General features: G+C 45.4%; 1 protein-coding gene and 1 long non-coding RNA gene across 10 annotated transcripts in view; one reads left to right on the forward strand and one right to left on the reverse strand.

Moving 5' to 3' along the window:
• Window positions 1-18,886, reverse strand: part of usp32 (ubiquitin specific peptidase 32) — a 33,612-nt gene extending 14,726 nt beyond the window's left edge. For 4 of the 9 annotated variants that reach the window (XM_035534058.2, XM_081699742.1, XM_035534056.2 and 1 more), the window contains exons 1-11: window positions 18,728-18,886; window positions 12,391-12,518; window positions 8,756-8,861; window positions 7,988-8,106; window positions 6,564-6,723; window positions 2,063-2,194; window positions 1,541-1,648; window positions 1,141-1,256; window positions 589-654; window positions 388-471; window positions 221-282 (exon numbers count right to left, since the gene is read on the reverse strand). In XM_035534058.2, the coding sequence (XP_035389951.1) occupies window positions 221-282; window positions 388-471; window positions 589-654; window positions 1,141-1,256; window positions 1,541-1,648; window positions 2,063-2,194; window positions 6,564-6,723; window positions 7,988-8,106; window positions 8,756-8,861; window positions 12,391-12,518; window positions 18,728-18,785 (1,139 nt within the window). In that variant the 5' untranslated portion in view covers window positions 18,786-18,886. Of the gene's footprint in view, window positions 1-220; window positions 283-387; window positions 472-588; window positions 655-1,140; window positions 1,257-1,540; window positions 1,649-2,062; window positions 2,195-4,693; window positions 4,955-6,563; window positions 6,724-7,987; window positions 8,107-8,275; window positions 8,412-8,755; window positions 8,862-12,390; window positions 12,519-18,727 lie in introns of those variants that run through there. The other 5 variants (XM_035534059.2, XM_035534057.2, XM_081699740.1 and 2 more) reach the window with 3 other exon arrangements.
• Window positions 18,887-19,610: 724 nt separating this feature from the next.
• On the forward strand, window positions 19,611-21,903 carry LOC118242541 (uncharacterized). Its single transcript, XR_014117842.1, has 3 exons — window positions 19,611-20,370; window positions 20,586-20,712; window positions 20,820-21,903. It is a non-coding gene; the product is annotated as an uncharacterized LOC118242541 (long non-coding RNA).
• The last annotated feature ends 329 nt before the right edge of the window (window positions 21,904-22,232 follow it).

A 22,232-nucleotide genomic window follows, 5' to 3' on the forward strand; every position in this document is an offset into this window, starting at 1 on the left:
AAGCAAACATCAGGAAGCTCCACACGCGCCTGTCTTATAAATTAAAAGTCATTATCTTTTATCAACACAATTATCACCAAGGGATGATGAGACGTAGAACACAGTTCACGAAAGCCAATTTCGAGGCCCAGTGCTGTAGTCAGCAGAGAGGCATGCGGAAGCGGTGAGGTTAATGGAGGTGACTGGTAGATTTAGCGTGTGTGAGCTGCTCTGGACTGACCTGATGATCACGCCCTCCTCTGCGGGCGTAGCCGGCCGCAAGCCCAGGACTATGTGGCACACCTGCATGGAGAAGCAGCAGACCACAGGCTTGAACCCTGCCAACAGGTCCCAGGAACAGACATGTCTGGAAGGGAAAACAGCTCCCCGGCATGAGGGTAGCACTACCTGAAAGAGCAGGTTGAGGAACTCTGTGGCGAGGGCACTCTTCACGCTCCATATCTGGTAGTCTTCCAGCGTTAAATGCCCTTGCTGTGGGGTAGAGGACACAGGAGGTCAGCGTGGCAGGCGGAGGAGGGTGCTCACGAGTCCACAAATAGCCGAAACACCTCCCCAAAATCAGGCAAATGAAGCTGAAAGTGCAATTACTTGTGTAGTGTCGTGCGTCTTCAAGATGTCTTCGACGATGTCAGAAACACTGGATGGCAGTTCCTGCTGGGGAAGAGACGTGGTGAAATAAGGAACGCCAAGCAAACTAAGGCCCAGTAATCAGGAAATGCTGAACACCACAGAGCTCTGAAAGGCAAACTAAGGCCAAATAAATGCAAAGTGAAAAGCACCATGAGAGCCTCACAGCTCAAAAGCATGAAGGCTGCAGTGAGAGGATTGTTTCAGCTGACTCACCAAGCTAACTGTGAGAAGTATATCAAAAGTCAAATGGAGGCCAAACCCAGCACTACTGTGGCAAATACCCTCAATTTCCTACCACCAACGACTGGGACCGCAAATGTGACGATTTACACGTGGCTTGCTGCACAGGAGCTTTAAATGGCACAGACGCAAAGCTAAGTCACCTGCTGCCTGACACCGACCTTGCCAAACCAGCTTTGGATTTGCAGCAGAAGCCTGAGCACCGTGCTAACCCTGTCTCGCACCTGGGCCTGGCCCTGCATGTCTGCGGTTGAGGCGTGGAGGGCTTACGGGCAGGATGACGGTGCGGTTGTCCGTCCACACCTCCAGCAGGGCCACCACCATCTTGTGCACCTCGTCACGAGACAAAACCCCATCGCGATCCACATCAAACACCTTAAAGCAAACTGTGGCAGACAAGGTCGTGAACGCTTTAGCATCAAAGACGTGACACAATAACTGGCATCTCAGTACTGCTGAACAACAAAAAAACCCCACCAAAATCTGATCAAATCAAAGGGTGGTTATCAATTAAAGCTGATTACAGTGCAAACGGAAAAGCTAAGACTGAAAGAAAAAAAAGAGGTTGTCAAATTCACACACCAGCAGAGAGGGCTTTGGCAATAAAAGCTACCCTACTGGAAGAGTTTTTTTGTTCTCTCAGTCATGTTAGAAAGGTGGGAGCGCTTACATTTCTGCCTCTCAGCTACAGGCCCCCGACAACATGCTGAGAGCCCGCATGAGATCTCCTTGAAGTCAATGTGATTGTCCCGATTCTCATCGAAAGCATGAAACAAGCCTGAAGAATGAGAGAAAATGTCAGTGTTCACCGCGATGTTTCCATTTAAAGACATTTATGTTTCACAAGTAAATACTATCTACTAAAGCAGATGCTATCAAATTAATCCCTTTGGAACAGGCATCAAGTCCACATCACTGGTGTGTTACAACTCCAGTCACACCAGAGTCCAGGAACCATCACTGTACAGCCTTTGCTTACCTGGATCTAGATTAGGATCTGGACTACAACAAAAAGGTGGACTGGTCTGAGGCCTCAGTGAGTGGCCTGAGCATCACTGTAGCATTATCGAACCATGGCTTTTCTACGTACTGTGAACGCTCGACCAGCATGTCAGTGAGTGCCGGTCAGCGCACATCAGACATACACATGCATGGGTGCTGGGATAACTGTGACTCTTAAAAATCCCAATACCTTCACTCAGGGAGGCATTAATAGGGGGAGAGACCAAAGGGACGAAGGTCTCCAAGTCAAAGCGGCCGGTCCTCGACTGGGCTTTCAGCAGCCAGTAGCGCTTCTCCAGGTCAATGATGTCAGATTCTTCTACTGCAAGAGGCAAGAGAGGGTAAAGAAAATCACTGTGGAAGGACTACTTTTTATAGAGGTGTCCTTCATCCCACACTGAAAAACTAATGGATATTTGAAAAATGCAAGATGCCACACATATATTTCAGTGCACATTGTGGCACAAATTCAAAATAAATAACTGTCCCTGCCCACAGTATTAACCAGCTGCAATCCAAACCAGCGATTATAGTAAAAAAAAAAGCAAACATTTATTGTATGACATCTTTCCAAACAAAGCTACAAGGTGTTTTACATTGAACAAAAATGAAATGATAAAGTAAAATACATAAAAATACATAATTAAACAAGACCATACACAGACACACAACACCACAAACCCCACTGCCCGTGTCCTAGCCTCAAGAGGTATGGCTAACAGAAGGGGTTTTTTGTCTTGTTTTGAACAAATCCTTAAACTCAGCAAGCCTAATGTCAGAGAGCAGGCTGTTCCGCAGTGGAGGAGTGTGTACAAACGCAGTCTCCTTTTAGCTGTCGCTTAGTCCTTAGGACTGCTAGGATCCCTTCACCAGAGGACCTCCTTGTCTTAGCACTTGAAAAAGGGACTAACAAGTCTCAGAGGTATTTCAGCACATCACCATGCAATGCCTGATACGTCAAGACCAAGATTTGCTCTACAATTTACCAGTGACCAATGAAGAAGTGCCATTACTGGAGTAATATGCTTTCCACTTCTGGTACTTCTAAGTATATGAGCTGTTGCGTTTGGGACTGAAGCAGTGTCATAGCCCAAGGCATGTAAATTGGCTAAGGCACGTAAATAAATTGTTAGTCCAAACATGATGATATAAAAAATGATTAATTCTTTCCACATGCCAGAAAGAGCAAATCGTGAGCTCTGCTGTTTTTTAAGAGCACAGCGTGTAGTTCTAGGTGAGGGTCTGACTTGCTAAAACACCTGAGATGTATGACAGAATAGAGCTTTAGGATGGGTTAAGATGGCCTGGGATGACTCCCCTTTTAATCAGCATAATCTTCATCTTAGGCTAATAGGATTGGACTATCCACTCTCCACGCCCCTCCCAGTGCCACATAATAGCATGTGTTAAAATGCAACCACAAGAATCATGTTCCTTTGGCAAGCAACATGCAACTCCCCAACTTCTCTCCACTTCAAAACAATACAAAACAGAGCATTGACACCGAGTTTCAACAGAGAATATACCACACTGCACCCTGGGGACAGCTGTGGGCTGGCCAGCCAGAGCAGCAACAGAAACATATCTATACACACACACACACACACACACACACACACACACACACACACACACACACACAAACACAGACACACACACGCTTCTCTAACACAAATATCCCAGCTCAGCTCGACCTCTGCTGTGGCTGTGAGTTAGCAGTGTTAAAGTGTTCGGTGTTACAGGTCTGTGTGGCCGGAGCCGTGATAGGAACGGGACCAGCAGGCTCCTGTCCCAGTGCAGCACCAACTCATCTAGTCTGGGCCACGTTCCAGCACACGCATGTGGCAGAGGCAGCAGCGGAGGACCTAAACGAGGCCCGTCAATAATTCAAACCCGCTTGGACCTGGAGCTTGGACAGAGGAGGCGGGCGGCCATTCGCTGGGGGCACCTCCGGGACGCCTACTGAACAGAATCTACATGCTGTCTGACCTGTGCAGCCTGATCTGGTCAGGAGGAAAAACAACATTACACAACGTGGCTAGCAACAGGCCGCGTTCGACCGGGGAGCAGATGTCTAGTAAATTAGTGGATGCAGTTAGCAATGTCCATTGTTACGGAGGGCTCGGAAAGAACGATGATGAGTTCAGCAAGAAAGCGTGTCTGGGGAGGACAGCAGCAGCTGCTTGGACATTATGCATGGCTGCTGCATAGAGGAGTGACCGTTAATCTATAAAACTCATTAATGGCTGTGTGGATGAGCGCAGGGCCCAGCTTTCAGCCCGCATGCCGCAGCCTTCCGTCTGCCAGCAAGACGTCCGTCTTGCTTCCTGCTAAACGGGAGGTAGCAGGACAGTTGGAGCAGACAGTCCTCCGTGGCAGGTACGGGGAAGTGAGCCGGAGAGCGGATTTAGCCTCTGTCCTGGAGCCACAGGTCCGCTGCACGGTGTTGAATGACTAAGCGATTGTACTGCCGCCGTCCATCTTAGCACGACTAACGGGTTGTACGATGAGCTGGATAACTCACCATTTCACCATTTCAAAGTAGAGCCATTCACCGCTTCCTCACACAGTATAACAGAACATAGATGCTGTAATAAAGCGTTCCAGAAGGCTCCAATTTAAATATTACACTGGAATAATTCAGTGTTAATCTGTAACAAACATCCAACACCAAGAAGTATTCGAAGGCTGAGGGTTAAGTATGGCTGGTACAATGTGGCATGTTTGACAACTGCAACAAAACGTTAGCATATAAGCACTCTGCCCTGAGATCAGAGGTGTGGAGACAGTACCCACCTAGAGGTGCGGAGACAGTACCCACCTAGAGGTGCCACCCCATCAGAGTGGCAGCAGAAGAACCGCACCATATCCCTACGCACATCTTGCAGCTTGGCCTGTCGCCGTTGCCAACGCTAAACTCTGCACAGGCCGCAGTCATGTTGGGGAAAGGTGCGAACCCTCCGCTGAACCCACCGGCAAACCCGCCACGTCAGAGCTGACCTGTCATGCCAGCTAGTCACAGGATTCCCTGTCTGGCAGGGCCCGCGCCGGAGCGAGGCCCATTCTGGGAGGTGCACGGGGAGGTACACAGGCTCTGAGCACACCAGACCAAACAGGTCTTGCTTCGTTAAGAGGATCAGATAGATTAGCTAGCAGATTACTGGGCACCTTTGAGGTTCCCAATCTGATTGGTTAGGATGGCAGAGGCCCATAAGATCTTACCAGCTGTGTCCCTGCTTGGCAAAACAAACCCATTCTAAATATTCCTGTCTTTTGCCAATTGCATCTGTCTTACATGGTGCACTCTGCATTAAATAAACAGAGGCAATGGAGAGGGTAGAAGATGGGATGTAGATCTGTGGCAAGTTGGGAAGGAGCCCAGCTCTGCACTCTGACCTGCAGTGCCCTGTTCTTTGCACAGAGCACTAAAAACTTTTGGGATTAAATGCAAAAAGAGGAGAATCAGGTGGACTTGGTCTCAGTACTTGGAATTGTGCTGACCTAGTGTGATGATCGCAGTGCATTCAAACATTCAAAATTCAGGCATTTCAATAGCTATGAGAGTCCAAACCTAATGAAGAGTTCATTGATTATTTGGCTTTGTGCAACAGTCAATCACAAAATACCGATTTTCCCTCAACATGAACAATCTATACTCTTTTAAATCACAAATCCACTGTCAAGGCTTAGCTGTGCATCTTATTAATATACAGCACATTTATGCTGCTGGACAAGTGAACCAATCTGTTTTTTTTTTCCCCCCACAGCATTTGGCCAGCAACAGGCATCTAAAAAATAAGAAAAGAAAAAAAAAAACGCATAAGCAGGTTTGGAACGCAGCTCAGAGAACTATACAACAAACCTGCAGCGAATATATCATAGGCCCTGGACAGACGACCGTATAGAACAGCAAAAGAAGCTGAGAGACCGCATGGGGAAGAAGCATATTTGATCCTAAATTCATCATGACTAGGGTCTTAATAGTGTTGGCAGTCGGAGCTGGTGGGGGGGAGAACGAGCTGCGGTCATTTGCTCCCGCTGAGTGAGGCAATCAGTAGGAGCTGGATGGTGGTAACAGCTGCAGAGCTGTGGCGAGATGTCCCCCTCCTCACAAAGAGCCCTGTGCGCATGCGTATGTGTGTCTGTGTGTGTGTGTGTGTTCGTTCAGAGTGGGAAGAGCAGACTGTCATGTGCTGCCATCACTCCCAGACGCCTCTCCCCGCGCAGGGGAGAGGGTTTCACTGGCGGCTGTCTGCCGTCAGGGTCCAGGGCTGCAGGGAGGCTGCTCTACTCCTCACAAAGACACCTTCAGCGGAGGGCTACATAGTGGCAGGGGAGGGGCCCAAGACAGCGGCCATATCATCAGCCTCAGAAACAAAGAGCCTCATTGATAAACTAAGCCTAGAGAAGCCCCTGGCTTATACCTAAATAACATCAACATTTCAGCCACTTTGTCAACACTGCTCAGAAGGTACACACGTGTACACACACACACACACACACACACACACACACACACACACATACACAAAACACATACACAAACACACATTGCAGTCTTTTTACGCTGCCTGCAGACCTACGAGGCACAATATGTCAGTGGGAGTTCCAGGCTGGTAAGGCACTGGCGTATTCAGCAGTAGGGCGCGCAGTCTGCCCAGGAGCAGGCGGTGCTGGGCAATGCCACTTACAGTGTGTGACTCCGGCCAGGGTCTGGTAGAAGGTGGGTGTGTCGCTGTCGTCCGTCAGCGTGACGCACACGCCTCCTGACAGCAGCCAGCGAGAGAAGGTGAAGGCCTCCTTGTTCTGCAGCAGCCAGCTCTTGAACTTCTCGTAATTCACCTTCTCGCCCTGGCAGCAAGAAAATGGGCACAGGATGTCAGCCAACGGGCGGGCACATTCAACCCTCACAAGTGCGGGTTCAAACTAGTTTGAGGTCTGAACTATGTACAGAAAGCAACAGATGGTAGACTGTTCTACATGAAAAAGCACGTCAGCGGCTGGAGTTAGGTAATGCCCAATCAAAAACCTGGATCAGTGAATTAAAGGGTTCCCTTGAAGCCACAGTAAGGGAGTAAGGGAGATCCTCAAGATCTACATACAGTTTCATAACTAAAAATGTTTTAACATAGGGTTTGTTATTACACAGTAAATGACTTCTGCTTTTATTGTTTGTAAACATTTAAGATCCACAGTTATTTTAAAGAATAAATATGAACTATATATATATAAAAAAATTGCACACACACACACACACACACACACACACACACACACACACATTATGCACAAACATAAGAATCTTTATTAAGCTTGGACCCCCTCTTGCACTGACAGAAGTGACAAAGACCTCTGTTCCAGGCACTATTCACTAAAACTACTGCTCCCTCCCCTTAAAAAAGGACTGACTGCAACAATAGAAAGAGAGACACAAAGAAGGAGACAGGGAGACAGCTAGAGAGACAGACAGAGAGGCTAAGCTCAGAGAAGGAGGGCAGGGGACATCTGTCCAAGTAGTATTAACTGAGATCTCTGGCACCAAATAAAAACTGGGTTAAACATTTGCACCATTACCTCCCAAACTAGGTAACAAAGAGTCTCACTTATTAAAGGCTCTGGGCAAAAGACAGACCAAGCAGGGCATGCACCTCTGCAGGCAGACTGATATGAGCCAGCAGGGTAGGAACCAACAGGGCAGGCAGACCTGGATTTTAAATTAGAACACTTCGCCTAATCCACTTACCACCAGGCTCACACCACACAGGACTGAATGCTCCTGCAAAATCAGTCCTCTCTGCACAAGTTGCTCACTCAGAAAGGGGAGTGCTCTAATTTTGTTTTGTTGTCTCTAAACATGTTTTGGTTTACACCAGAGTGAAGAACTGCTCGGGCTGTTTTCGGTGTGCGGAACGTTATTTACTAGCTCTTCTTTCCATCGGAACCTCTGTTTCCTGTCCAGCCAGCTCTAGGCTCGGGGGGGTGGAGGGGGGGGTGTTATGGCGTTAGGGGGGTTGGGTGGAGTCTGGGTTAGTGTGGCAGTGGGAGGGGTGGTAAGTAGGAGGGGGCAGGGTTAACATATCAGTAGGAGGGGTGACGAGCCGGGCCTGGCGCTCACCTCCGCGAAGCACTTCCTCAACGAGGGCGGCACCTCTCCGTCCATGGCACGGAGCATGCTCTCCGCCTCCTCCCGCACCACGCAGCTGCCTGAGTCACCGGCAAACAGGCCGAAGATGTCTGCGCAACACAAGAGACAGTGATGAATCGGTGTACATGGACTGTCTTGACAGACACACATGCACCCACATACACACGAGTATACGCACGAGTGCACACCTGCATACACACACCCTCATCCCTGCACTCGTTCACGCACACTTACATGCACACACATACTCTTGCTTACATGCACCAACACATTTCTGAACACACTGCGGCAGGCAGTGAGACTCTTGTTCCTCTGCTCCTCAGCCATCCCAGTTACCCGAGTGGCTCAGCGCGCCCCGGGGCGTGTGCGTCTGCGGGGGGGGAAATGGCGCACATGTAGGGGCCGTATCTAACTGCCTGGAAAACGGCTCACTAAACCCAGAGTGCAGGAGGCAGCGCCCCTCTCGCAGGCCTGCTGGAGGCCTGTGATTGTGCTGATGCCAGCCTGGGGCTGAAAGCGAGGCTATTTTTAAAAAAAGCACTGCAGCGCATCTGCTGAGTGGCTTAATACGGTGTGCTATGCAAAACAAGATAAACGCAGATAAGCTCACAGCTTATCAGAGCCACACCATAGGGTGTTTACACCTAAACGCGGTGGCGGCGCTGAGGAGGATGCATCTAAGAAGGTGTGTCTAATCCAACGCTGCTGACACGAAGCACGCAGCGTCTGTATGTTTACATTTGGCTTTTTCTTCATCTCTTCCTCTTGTCAGTAGTACCAGGCCAACGATGAGGTTGTTGAAGTGGAGCCCTTTCGGCGTGCCTCCAAATGAGCTGTAGATCACCTGAAGGGGAAAAAAAACAAAACAAAACAAAAAGCACAACTTAAAGCTCCACACACACACACCTAAAATGAAATGTCACAGATGCTAAATTGGGGAGGGGATAATTTTCCCATTAACCAAGATTTTGTATTGACAGATCACATGCAGATTTTTAAAATCACAAGGGCAACCTTGTGCCTCAGTGCTGATTTGTATTTGTTAATAAAAAGGTGTACTCATTTCAGCCCAGTTGACAATGTTTAACCCTAAACTTTCCAGTAGAATGCTTTAGGCTAGTGCTCCAGGGTGCATTCTTAAAAAATCTCCACCACACAGTACAAATTGGCATTGTAATTACCTTCTGATTCCCAAAGTGAATTAATGCAAAATCAATATCTACATCAAATTGACACTAAAGCCATCACATGATATCAGATCATGTATATAGAAGTCTTTTAGTAAATGGGATTCAAATTGAATTGCATGTTTGAAACAGCAGACTAAGAGGATTTCACTGTATCAGTGTACATCTATATACACTATAAAAAAAAGCACCATACAAAACTCCGTTCAGTCAGCTGTGACGGAGCATAATTGCTTTCTGCTCAGAGAAAGAGAACGGTGTGTTACTGCAGTGACACACACTTAAGCGTGACAGTATAGGCCTGCCACGGGGGGGGGCGGAGGTGGATGCACCACAAAGCCAATTCCTGTGTCTCCCTCAGTGACAGATGATCTCAGGGTATGACACATACAAAAGCAATTCCAAGCCCAATTGCTCTTCTTTCCATGAAAAAAAAACCCCAAAACAAAACAAAACACACTCACGTCACACCCACATGTGTGAGACATTGTTGTACCTTAATTACCCCGATGCCTACTGGAGGTGGAGGAGGGAGTGATAAAAGGTGAGTGTTCCTGAGCAAGGAGCTGAAACAGTGGGGTGGCCTTAACGACCATGGGATTGGCTAGGGATGGGTGAGTGATGCCAGCTGGGCAGCTGGCTGCCAGGGGGCGTAAATGAAAGCGCGCCAGCCCAACTGGCTCGGTAACCACTGGGATGGAAGGAGGCAAGCGCCGCTGTCTGCCTACGGGCTGAGGAATGACCTCAGGCCGCCGAGAGAGCGAGTACGAGGAGAGGTTGTTTCCTCACTTCGTGCACATGGGTGTGTGTGAAAACTGGCCATGTAAATGTAGAGTGTGGACGTTTGAATAAAGGGTGTGACAAAACGGCAAAAGAAGTCCTGCCTGCTGTCTGGGTGGTTGCCCTTCTCAAGCTGGCACTCACATGAAAAGCACTGGACGGGCTTTAAAAGTTAAAGAGAAGGCAAACGTGAATCCTTCAGTTACTGTAGCAAGTAAGGTCTGTGTTGGACCATGGGCTTCATAAAGCCTCATCTTAACCAGGCCCATTAAATGCCAGTTAGTGATAATTGGCATCGGCTGATTTTTTAAATATATATTTTTCTATTCTTTTTAAAAGAGTTTTTTGATTGCTTGCTGATGTTTTTAAAAATGCAAATATTAAAGTAGAGTGCAGAGTGCAGTTATACTTAAGCAAATACAGAATGCATATTTGTTAAGTAAACAATACATTAGTTTTAAATACATATAAATACATTAGTTATAAATAAATATTAATGGGATAGATCTACCTAAACAGAGACAATGCAGACAATAACTGTTAAATTTTCATTTAAGATCAGCAATTTTGTGCCTTGTTTGTTATTATTAAGTTATTGCAGAAAACAACAACAATGTATCTACATTATATATCAGCCCTCAGACCGGCTGCTTGCTAAATACACTAGTCAGCAGTGATTTTGCTTCCTGCAACAAAAAAGTGCAATCAAAATATGTTTTCATAATTCCTTTAATCAGCTAGTTTCTTTTGTTCTGGCATGTCATTATATATAGTACAGCATAGCAGTACCAAGGGCAGACTACTGCTGGACTCTGAAGGGATGTTCCTGAGGCCAAATACAGCTGAAAATCACAGCTGTACGTTTTAAGAGTTGTGATATGTTGGCATTAGCCATTAAAAACCCCTGTCAACCACTATCTGCTACAAAAATGGTACTTTTTTCCAGTGGACAGCATTTGAATAAACTGACTGAGTGGCATTTTTGATACAGGGATTTCACTGGAATGTAGCCATCTGTGAAAGTTGGCTGTCATGCCTGAAGTGATTGAGTTTTTGAAGACCCATCAAGCTGCCTTCTCAATTTTGTACTAAACCTGAGCAGTGAAGAGAACAGCCTTAGTTTACTGCACATGAGTCAGTAACCATTGCCCTGTGCCAGTGTTTAAAGTGCCAATCAAGACCAATTGCACAAAAATATCATGGCTGACTTTTTAGTGGTTTCTATGACAACCATGGACTGTGGCAGAAGCGGCAGGAAAGCTACTGCTCTCTGGAAGGCTGTCTGTCCAGCACTTTCCAGCGGGCCAGAAAAGGGAAGCTGAGTGACGCGGCTCGCAAAGCAGACGAGCCTGGTGCTCTGGGCAGGAAAGGTGATGCGCTGGGATTTGTGATTTACCACTGCTCGCCAAGAGCCCCGTGACGGATGCCACCTTGAGTCACCGGGCAGCGAGAAACTGCAGCATTTAGCAGCGTAGCAAAACTATGCTTAACTACTGAGTGTTATAAAAAGACAAATACATAAGACCAAACGATGACTATGTGGACACCACCTCTGCTGTTTTTTTTCCTTCTCCCTGTTCTGACACAAAAGCAGTGGCATCAGCACATGGTGCAGTCTGGCTGCAGCCGGGCCCATCAGAGTGGCCAGGCACCAGGTGATACAAGCTCCTGGGCATTAAAGAACACCATGTGACAGCTGAAAGCTGAGCATCGGAGACATGGACACTCAGCGCACACAGTGTTTCTCGGCCCCAGAGAACCGCATGGCCCCTGGGCAACAGGAACACATCCCCTCCAGAAGCAGAATAAGCATTTGAAAAGAATGAGATCCTGGTTTTAAGGCACACCTCTGTGCGCTGGCCTGAACTGAGCAACACTTCTTTTGAACCTCCTGGGCATTTTAACTTCCAGGCCTAATACATAAATGATTGGACATCGTAACAACGGAGGGCCATGATGAAAGCCCCTCAAGGGAAAGACACCTCGGTTAAGCAAACATAGACACCATGCTAACAGTAAAAAGGGCATGAGTAAAGGAATGGTCGTTCTGTCTTGGTAAACCAGGCTCTGAACTTGTGTACAAATATAAAACAAAACCAAAATTAGAGAGCTGCGCTTTGGTTTTAATAAAGGCCAGAGCACGCAAAACACTTCCATTATAATTGCAGTGACCTACTTCAGACAGATCCATGTCTAAAATCTTTCGCTGGAGGCCCCAGTGACTCAGTTGGGAAATTTATTGTTGACAAAATATTTACAACGAGCCACAAACCAACAAGCGGGAGGCCGGCACTGCAGAAGCGATCACACATCACTTTTACAAGCTGCAAAAGGGACATGAGCTTACAGAGTTAGTGAAGGTGGGGTTGTGGGGGGGGGGATGCTACACCATGGTAGTGGGCCTACCTCCGCGACCTTGGCAGGAACCCCATCTCCCAGCACCTCTCTGTAGAAGCACTGCTGGGTCATGTAGGCCGACAGGCCGCTGGTCCTCTTGAAGGCATCTTTCAGTCGCTTGAGCTCCACATCAGTAACTGGGAATACATACAGAGAGAGGTCACAAAACCAGCAAACAGGAGGTCCTTGTGTATCTGCAATCTATCTGGATGAGACAGCAATGAGAATGCACTGTGTGAGCTTAAAAATGTGAAAATCGCACTACTAAAAGGTCACAGCCACCAGCAGCGCTCCGAGAACCACAACAGCACGTACAAGTTGGAGTCAGCACTTTTGGCTTAATTGCACGTACATACATACATAAATAAAAACACAAACACACACACACACGGAACGATTTTAACAACTAGTGTAATCTATGCCACAATGAATTGTAGCGGTCCTGAAGGCCAAAGGAGGTCTAAAGAAGGTCCTATTAGACTCCATTCACAGTGAGTGCATGTGTGAGTGTAATGTGTGTGTGTGTGTGTGTGTGTGTGTGTGTGTGTGTGTGTGTGTGTGTGTGTGTGTGTGTGTCTCTGTGTGTGTACTGACTTAAGACAACAAGAATTCCTTCGATGCACACTGATTATCCTACAAATAAAACAGTGGCTAATACAAAAACATCAAAGACACACTCATCAAGAGTGAGATACATGACCATTCATATAACATATGTGATACTGCATCCTGCAATCACTCTAGAGGTGCTACATGTAGATGTATTAACTCAGCCACTAAAGTAACTAGCACAAAAGGATCAATTATTATAACTCCTTCCTCCTCATGCATCACTGTGGGAGTTATTTACTGTATTACTTATAAGAGATGTAATCATCTTTACACTGGAGAAACCAAGAGAAGGCTCGCTATTCAGTTTGGTGAACACCTTCAGACCAGCAGAATTAATGATTTGTAATTTCCGATGGCAAGTCATTTTAATATTAAATGAAACTGTATTAATAACGTATCTGTTTGCAATGCTGGTTGTTGCCATGGCAACAAGTTAGGCAAGTTAGAAAAAAAAGATCTAGTCTTAGAACTTAAGAACCCCATTAAATGAATTATATGAATTATATGAATTATATGATTTGAACATCTAATATAAACTGGTTCCACAGAAATTCAGAAGCACTTTGCATAAACAACTGATGACAGACCTCTGTCCAAAATGGCCTGCTTCTCAGGAAACCCTGTGTACTACAATTTTGTATACAATACGTGTATTTCTGCAAAAAACAAAAACAAACAAACGAACCCCCCCCCCAAAAAAACCAATCAAACAAAAATATATGTGCATACACGCACACACACACACACACACACACACACACACACACACACACACACACACACACACACACACACACACACACACAGGCCTTGCAGTGCCTGGTTCAATCCATCACGGCTGTGCTCGTAAACCAAAGCACTGGCCGTTCCCCGCAGAGCCCCGCCCACACTCTGCACGAGCCAATCACCTTGGCTACGGCACACCTTGCGAGCCACGGCCTTGCCTTTTTGAGAGCAGAGAAAGAATGGCTTTTCGCAGCAAGCGGGACTCCAGAAGGCTCCGGTCTGCATGCGGCTCCATTTGTCACAAAACAACCACCCTACTGCAGCTGCAAAACACTTTACACCGTTGCAGCTGAGGGCAAAAACCAGACAAGAGTCTGGTGGTGAAACTGCTCCGGCCGAGCTCACCCGCCCTTAGCCCAAATCGGCTCCCAAACTGCACCTTTCCTTTCCTGCCCTTTGATGTCACTGTGATCTATTTGTGGAGGCGCCACCGTGTTTTACGGTCGGACGAGCAGCGAGTAGCAGGCAAGGTCGTGCGTGCAGCTGTACGCTTTCCACCTGACCTCGATGGGGCCAACGCCGGCGTGTCCGCACACGTCTGTCACGTCGTTTGGCCGCTGGGCTTGTGGCGGAAGCTTTGTGGGGAGCAGCAAACAGGAGGCAGCCCGGCCTCTGGAGACTCAGACCAGCCTGGAGTCGGGAGAGGGGCTGTTCTCCTGGAGGGTGGAGGCATCCACGCCCAAGACACCAGGCGGCCTCAGCGAGCTGCCACTTTGTACCCTTATGACACGTCCTCCACATTAAACAAGAGCTTTTACTACTTACATAGTGTTACAATTGCACAATGATCTAGGTCAATAATGCACTCCTCCCTGCCAAACAATGCAAACATTAACTATGCTTTACGGCAGGAAGGAAGGCGATATTTTTAGCTTATGATGACACAAGCAACCTACATTTGTCATGAACTTAGGACAGAAGGGAGAACGAAAGAAAATGCATTAAAGCAGGAGGAGCCTTGAAACTGGCCCTGGGCTTGGTAAAGGTTCCAGAGATATTTCAGCCTTTCAGTAGCATTCAAAGTTTAGCTCCACAGGTCTCCTGTTTCAAAGGGCTGGAAGCATGGAGCAGGTCGCCGCGCTGACATACGGAGCAGTTCTCCACACAGGAACATGAAGCAGGTTTCTGGAAAGACAGAATAGGTCTCCGAAAGGACAGAGAGGCAGCAGGTGTTGCAGTGCTCTGTTCAAACTTCCATGGTCAGACAGGCTTCAACCGGGACATTAACTTACAAGTTACTGCCCCACCTAAGGATGTACTATATTTTAATGCAATCTAATTATTCTTGCTCCCTTGTTAGCAAGGAGTAATATCTTCAGTGAGATCCCGGTCCATGCTAATAAAACACCTTCCCCACACTCTCACTGACTCTCTGTCGACACTGCAGCAGAAATTTGCAGTGTGTCAGCTGCCAAGTCATTAAGGGTTAATTAAACCTTTGGCTTTGGCAATTTCTAGGCTTGAGTGAAAATACAGAAGTGTTAAGCAAGTCATATGATCAGTTTCCATGGCAGAGTATTCTGAGCTCTAGCATGAGACCGCAGCTGCTTGGCTATGCGTTAAAAAACAAAAACAAAAAAACAAAAAACTGCCTGAGTTACGGCGAATTGAATTATCCAAATAATATCGCTGGCTGATTACTCTTTGGGTGTACGGCGGAAACTCATCAAACGCAAATTAAACCTCGCAGGCCAAAGTCAAAGGGCGTTGGCAATAAGAAATGAGGTTGCTGCTGGTGTGACTGCAGCGATGGTGTTAGGGAACGCTGGTGTTAAGGAACGCTAAACACAACATGCTGACAAGGGCTGACAGCTCACAAAACCTCAGGCCTGCGAAGACCTGGTTCAACCGCCACGCTTCCAGCTAGCCTTGTGTCTTGCTTGCTGAAATGGGCATTGTGTAATATCAGTCTTGTTCTTAATCCTTTAAAAGATTCTGGCTAATTAGGTTCCCAAAGAAAGCTGGAGCAGAATGGTGCTCATTACTGTGGTGGAGAAAATGAGGAGCAAATGTTAAAAAAAAAAAAAAAAAAAAAAAAAAAAAAAAAAAAAAGGTTTCCCACCGGAGACCCGCCTGACAGTTCATCACTGTGAAATGGCAGCCACAGCAACAACAGAGCCACGTAAGCCGACTGCCGGAGCCTTCACGACTTCTTTGATTCCCTCTGCTTCCTACCCGTTTCAAAGGCTGTCACTCTTAAAAAGGGGTAGGTGGGAGGATGTGGAAATTCTATAACGCTCTGCCTTATTGAGACTTGAGCCTTCAGCATACATCACGCTGGATGCATTTAAACCAATTCCAGCACTCTCCTACCCAGAAACATGACCTACTTTGAGTTACAAGTATGCTCTTCATATGAAAGAGGCTGCAACCTACAATTCAAAGCCAAGAGCTCAGGCCTTGTTCAAAGGAGCTGGCTGGCCCATACATGTGACTTACACAAAGAACTCCTGATTTGTCAAGCTGAATCTGTGTTATCTCGGTGGTGCTCCCTAGTCTGTCACCCCCCAGTGCACTGCTCTTGGTCATAATGACAGAGGCAACAGAGTTCACCCTACTCCAGAGAGGCAGCGTTGTTAGCTGATGCACCAATGGCAGGGGTAAGGCACTGAAAAGTCAGTGCAAACATCATATAATTATGTGACGCTGTCGCAACAAACAAGCTTGGATATTCATGAACATGAGCTTATGGTGGCTTTGAAGTCCATCACTATTAATAGCAAGAAAACGGCTTTATTTTGCAAACCTCTTTAAGGAGGGATGCCATATAAATTGAAGGATACTGTCAAAACACTAGTGCATTATTGTAATAAATCTGAGGTTAAGTGAATCCTGCAATTACACCATTCTGAAAAAAACAAACAAACACCTATTTGTTTTATGATGAAATGACATCAACCAAACCACCAGGCAACACAATCACGAAGCCACAATAACTCTAAATTTTGCTAGTGGCCAAATGTGGTAATTCCACAACAGGTAACCAGCCAGATGACAGCTAACTGTCATCCTTGCACTCAGGCAGATAAAGGCATTAATTCCTCATGCTTCAACAAGTTGAAGAAGAACTGGCGTAAAAATGTGAGAGGGTGAAATTACTGCACACAGCCTTGTTCTTCTCAAGCCCTGACAGAAACACTTTAAAGAGCACCACCCGAGAAGGGCCAAGCAAAGTCAGAAGTGTCATCGAGTTAAGTGCCCGTGGCGCAAACACGGAGATCAGTTTCTTCCTAAGAGGTCATCACTCGCGACGTTCATGTAAATCAGCGGGCCCGTGCTTGGAGAGAGGGCGATAAACAAAGATGCAAATGAAGTCAACGCCATGTCCGCATACTGCTTATTCAGCCCAGCGAACGCCGGCAGCCACCGGTTCATGAGCCTGACGGCTGCTCTGGGTGCAAATTCCACACAGCAGGACCCCTCCTATCTCCCCATTATATGGCCCTAGTGATATATCAGTATACAGAAGAACACAGAGTATGTACATTTGGGAAAAGGTTAATCTAAAGAACATGCACTTAACACGTATCAAACAATACTCTTAACGGGTGCTGGCTAAAAAAAAAAAAAAAGCAATAAAATTTTAGAAGAATGCAAGGGATCACTGAGCGTGGAACAGGTCAAATAAGTATACAACAGTACTGTACTCATACATCAGTAATTTGTGTTAAGCCACTCCAATAACTATCATTTGTTCTTGGAAGACACACAATCATTACGTTGAAGCAGTCAACACATTTTATGTTTGAATCATTGTCATCACTGCTAGGCAAAGAACTACAGAAATTGTCTGTTTCTTCATTCCTCAGTAGCTGGTGATTAATTCCACCCAGAGGACATAGTCATTCTTGAATTCAATCAATAGGCTATCACACCCAAAGTTAGTAACAAATCAGTCTAAAGAATTAATGGATTTTGAACAAGTCTCTTGCACTTCACTGACTGACACGGCTGACCTACACGGACACTTCAAATACGTCACCTGTCAAATCACACTTCAGTGGTGCCTTCTGTCCCCCCCCCCCCCCCCCAATATGGGAGACCAATGCTGTACAACACCTAATTACACTCTCGGGCCTTATTACAGAAATTTATATCAATGGATAGTCATTCCCAAGGACGGTATGTCCGACAGGGCAACTGATGAAACATTTCGAAAAATGTCGGATACAGAATGGCACAGAAGAGATAACTCCTGCATTCTTATAGCTAACAAAACACGCGCAAAAAAATCGCAGTCTACAAACCAGTGATTTACTGTTTGATGAATCGTGCTTTCGGAAATAATAGCGTACATCAAAGTGTCTTTAGCGTGTTACAAGGTAAGCAGATTTAGAAGTATCTACCCTCTTTCCACAAATTAATACCTGGGTCTAAGTAGCCGGGCTAGCTCTTGGGTGCTCGATACGAGCGGCAGAACAGCGAATTCATTAGTAAACAAACTTGGATTAGGATTAAGCAAGACAACACTTAAAAGTAATTTGACTGTACTTTCTAGTAAAAAAATACATGTGAGGAAATGTCTGGACAGACACATAATGGTCAGGTGAAAGAGTTTACAACTGGACAGAAAGGCGAGGGGGGGGGAAAGAATCGATTCGTCTGCCTTGCCGAGCACGCAGTCGAAGAAGTAACGCAACCACCCGGTTCATCTTGGATGTGCAATACCCAGCCAGCTAACTCTCTCCAGCTAGATAACACGGTTCAGTACGCTTTCACTAGCAGCAACGTTACTGTTTGCGTTGTTTTCTAGTTAAAACACTACCCAGATAACATAAAAGCACCCCCCACCCCAAAAGGGGGAAATCTCAAATAACGACAGTTAACTGGGTTAGAGCCTGTCAGAGTAGCGGTACTGGCTAGCTAGCTGATGCTAACTAGGTAGAGTACCCTCGAGCCGTGCTCAACTGCAAATCTAGAACGTTTTTTTTTTTTTTTTTTTTTGTACCTCTTCTGACGGCCTCGTCGTAAGAAAGGAAGCCTATCCGTGACTCTTTGGCCCCCATGCTGCCCTCATGTCACTGCAGGAACGGCGCCTGTTGCCTTGTTTTCCGTGAATATAACCGCCGGACCAGGTCTGTGGTCAGGAGTCACTCCAGTGTTGTCAACGTATGACGCGCCTCCGCCTCGTGCCGACGCCTCCGTGCCTAGGTCACGTGACCTGCACTCTCCCGCGTCACCTGATAATGAATTAGGAATGTTATTTTATTGTAGCAGCAGATAACCCTAAAAAATAACTTTACTAGATCATTTTTAATGATCCAGTAAAGCTATTTACTGTGGTTTAAATGGAATGGATAATTCTGGTATTACTTGTCCCCTGGACAGGTGGTTTTGACATTCATTCTGGTGTGAACAATTTGATAAAAGATGCCTCGTATTCGAAACAATTCTTATATTCTGTTTTCTTATAGTATTTATAGTTTCAAGTCAGATAAGTTAGATAAGGTATAGGTTGGTTAGTAGGTTGATAGTATTTCCCACTGCATTGTCTGTGTATCTTAATTTGTAGGACTATATATATGTGTGTGTGTGTGTGTGTGTGTGTTCAGTTATAACAGTTATACATATAGCTTATGTATATGTTTAGTTATAACAGTTATACATATATCTTATTACAGATAAATTATGCATAGGCCAGAGGCAGCTCTCGTATCTTTGCAGTCCACACTACGCTCCTTTGGCGCTCTCTTACGGTCAATCGTTTCATTCTCCAGAAACAGTGATGGAAAAATCATGACGGTTTATTTGTGCTTTAGGTGGCGGTAATGGCCCTAACGCCGTTTAGGCTCCACAAAACGGAAGAAGAAGCGGAGTTTGGACGTGTGAGGGGGTGACAGCGATAGATATAACTGTGGCTAGTGTTTCTGAGAAATCCTTCGGTTTGAGAGGGTGCGTCTGTTTCTCTGGTGTTTTCTATGTTGACCAAAACGCGCAAGACTAGTTGACTTATAGCCTGCGAGTGATTCTGACATGGGACTTCACGGTTTTCTGTATATTCCCAGTATAATTGGTGAGAGTTTGATGCATCACACCACTTTTATAAGTGTGTGTGTGGGCAGTTGGTGACTTGTACAGATATGGTTAGTGTCCGTCGTTCGTAGGTTACATTAGAGCTGCATTGGTCCTTTACGCTTGTCTTCAATGACCCAGCAGTTTTTGTTTCTGTATATACCTCATCAGTCTTATTAGATGGTAGGTGCTAAGAGTGAACATCTAAGCTTATGTTTTATTGTTTTATTTAAAACAGAAACACTGCACATTTTCAGTTTGTGCACGAAGGTGTGTTTAGAGTTTCATTATTGTGTGTCAGGCCTAGATGCTTGGGTAGCCAGGCAACTCAAGCAGACCTCGCGATCTGGAGCTTGGCTGGATGTGGTTGTGGACAACTTTGGACCAAGCTATATGCGGCAAAATTAGATCATCCCCTATATTTTTGATGCCTGACACTAAGGTTGTGGGCCCCTGTGAGCTGGTTGGTCTCTTCAATAGAATGGTGCATATTTGTTTGCAACCACAACGCTAGGGGTCCACAGTGGAAGAATTCTTTTATGGAGAGTCCAATCTGGGTGCAGGCAGTCATGGCAAAAGGTATGCAAGGATTTTCCTGAAAATAAAAATCTGTTTACTTGGTATTTAGGTAAATTTAATACATTATATATATATATATATATATATATATATATATATATATATATATATATATATATATATATATATATATATATATTTTTTTTTAATTGGATTGGACAACTGTAATATGCAACAGACACACCATTATTGCTGCTGGTTTCCGAACTCCCCAGGATGTGTTGGCAGTAGGAAGTTTGCATGGCCTGCCTGTGTGGCTGTATGCCAGCATCGTGTGCTCCTGAGGCTGCTGCCCGTGCCCAGCTGGCTGCACACTGGGCGTACTCGTGCTGAGCTGCTGAGGTGAGGGCTGCTCCTTTGCTTGAATAGAATTTCACCTGTGTGATTACTCGGTTGTGTTCTGTTAAAATGGACAAATGGACCATGTCTTGCATCATTTTGCCCAACAGTGAACCAGGACGTGTCTAATTCCACAGATTTCTACAATTTATGCTATGCAGTCACTATACTGGTTGGCACTAATGGTTGTTTTTGAAGAAGTGCTGCTTATTAGCTACTTATCAGTGAATGAATATGAAGAGAAAAGGGAATAAAGATTTGTGAAGAGCACACTAAAAGTACTCCCACTAGAAATGGGGAAGGCTTGAGTTTAATGCTGGTTATAAAGGGTGACTTATTCTGTTACAATATCAGTGCACTGAAGTTACAGAGGCATCTAGCAATGATGACTTCTGAATGACAATTTACTGCTGAATTTTTTATTTGAAGCATAATGATTTGACATTAAAGCAACACATAACTCCAGTGGGTTCCACCAGGGAACAAACCGTGAGTGAAGAGTACATTTTATTTACTTGAATTTACTAGGTGCTACCGGAAAGTTGCAAGGGAAGAATGGAAAAGGAGACAAAGCTACAAGATGTAGTGTAGAGATGAGAGGTTTATTGTATATACAAGGCTGGAGCTGAGGAAGTCTTGCAGTGTAAGTGTACCAATACTATGGTGAAATAGTATATTTATTTTTGGTGACAGGTTTGAATACTTGAAATGCTAACTTATTTTAATATGTTCCTGTTGAATATACTAAATGTTACTCCTTTAATCATCTTAAAGCAGTAAAGGACACTTTTTGCATTCAACATGAGACACAGACCCTAGACGCTGCATACACATTTGCAAGTGTACGTGGAGATGTGGGGACAAATGTATTTTAATATCGCTTGTAGCACTGTCAAAAGAAAATGATACTACAAGGTATAGAGTTAATTTGTATTACTTTTCCCCATTAGAATTAGTTACAGGTGTACACAATTGTTGTGGATACAAATGAGTTTAATATGATTTGACGGTTACAGATATACAATGTACAAGAGACCCTACTGAGACAAAAATAGTTGTGGTTACACACATCAGATGCCTGAACCCAAGGTGAAGATATCTCTGAGCAAAGGCTTATTGTGGCACAAGCGATGATGAATTCATGACCATCCAAGTTAAGTGGAATAAAGAAGGTTAATTTCTGTGTTTCGTACTGAAGTTGTTTAGGTGCCATCACAATGCCAGATGTACTCAAGGGAAAAAGTACTAGCACTTCGGCTCAGTGTTGGGGAAGCTTCTCCAAACGTGTAGTTGCTAAGATACCAGCTGCTCGTTGATGGTTGTAATTATGCTACAGCAGCACTACTTTGGACAGAGTTAATATTTTGATTAAAATAATAATAATAATTAATAGATAAACACTAAGTGAAAGAATTAATGAGTTAGCAAACCATAAAACATTATAACTGAATATAATAGAACTATAACTTATTTTAAACCAGAAAGAACGTAGAAAGTATCTTTGTCGAACCTATTTTGCCACA

The sequence above is a fragment of the Electrophorus electricus genome, chromosome 17 (genome assembly GCF_041902795.1).
Source record: "Electrophorus electricus isolate QZ-2024a chromosome 17, ASM4190279v1, whole genome shotgun sequence".
NCBI classification, from domain to species: Eukaryota; Metazoa; Chordata; class Actinopteri; order Gymnotiformes; family Gymnotidae; genus Electrophorus; species Electrophorus electricus.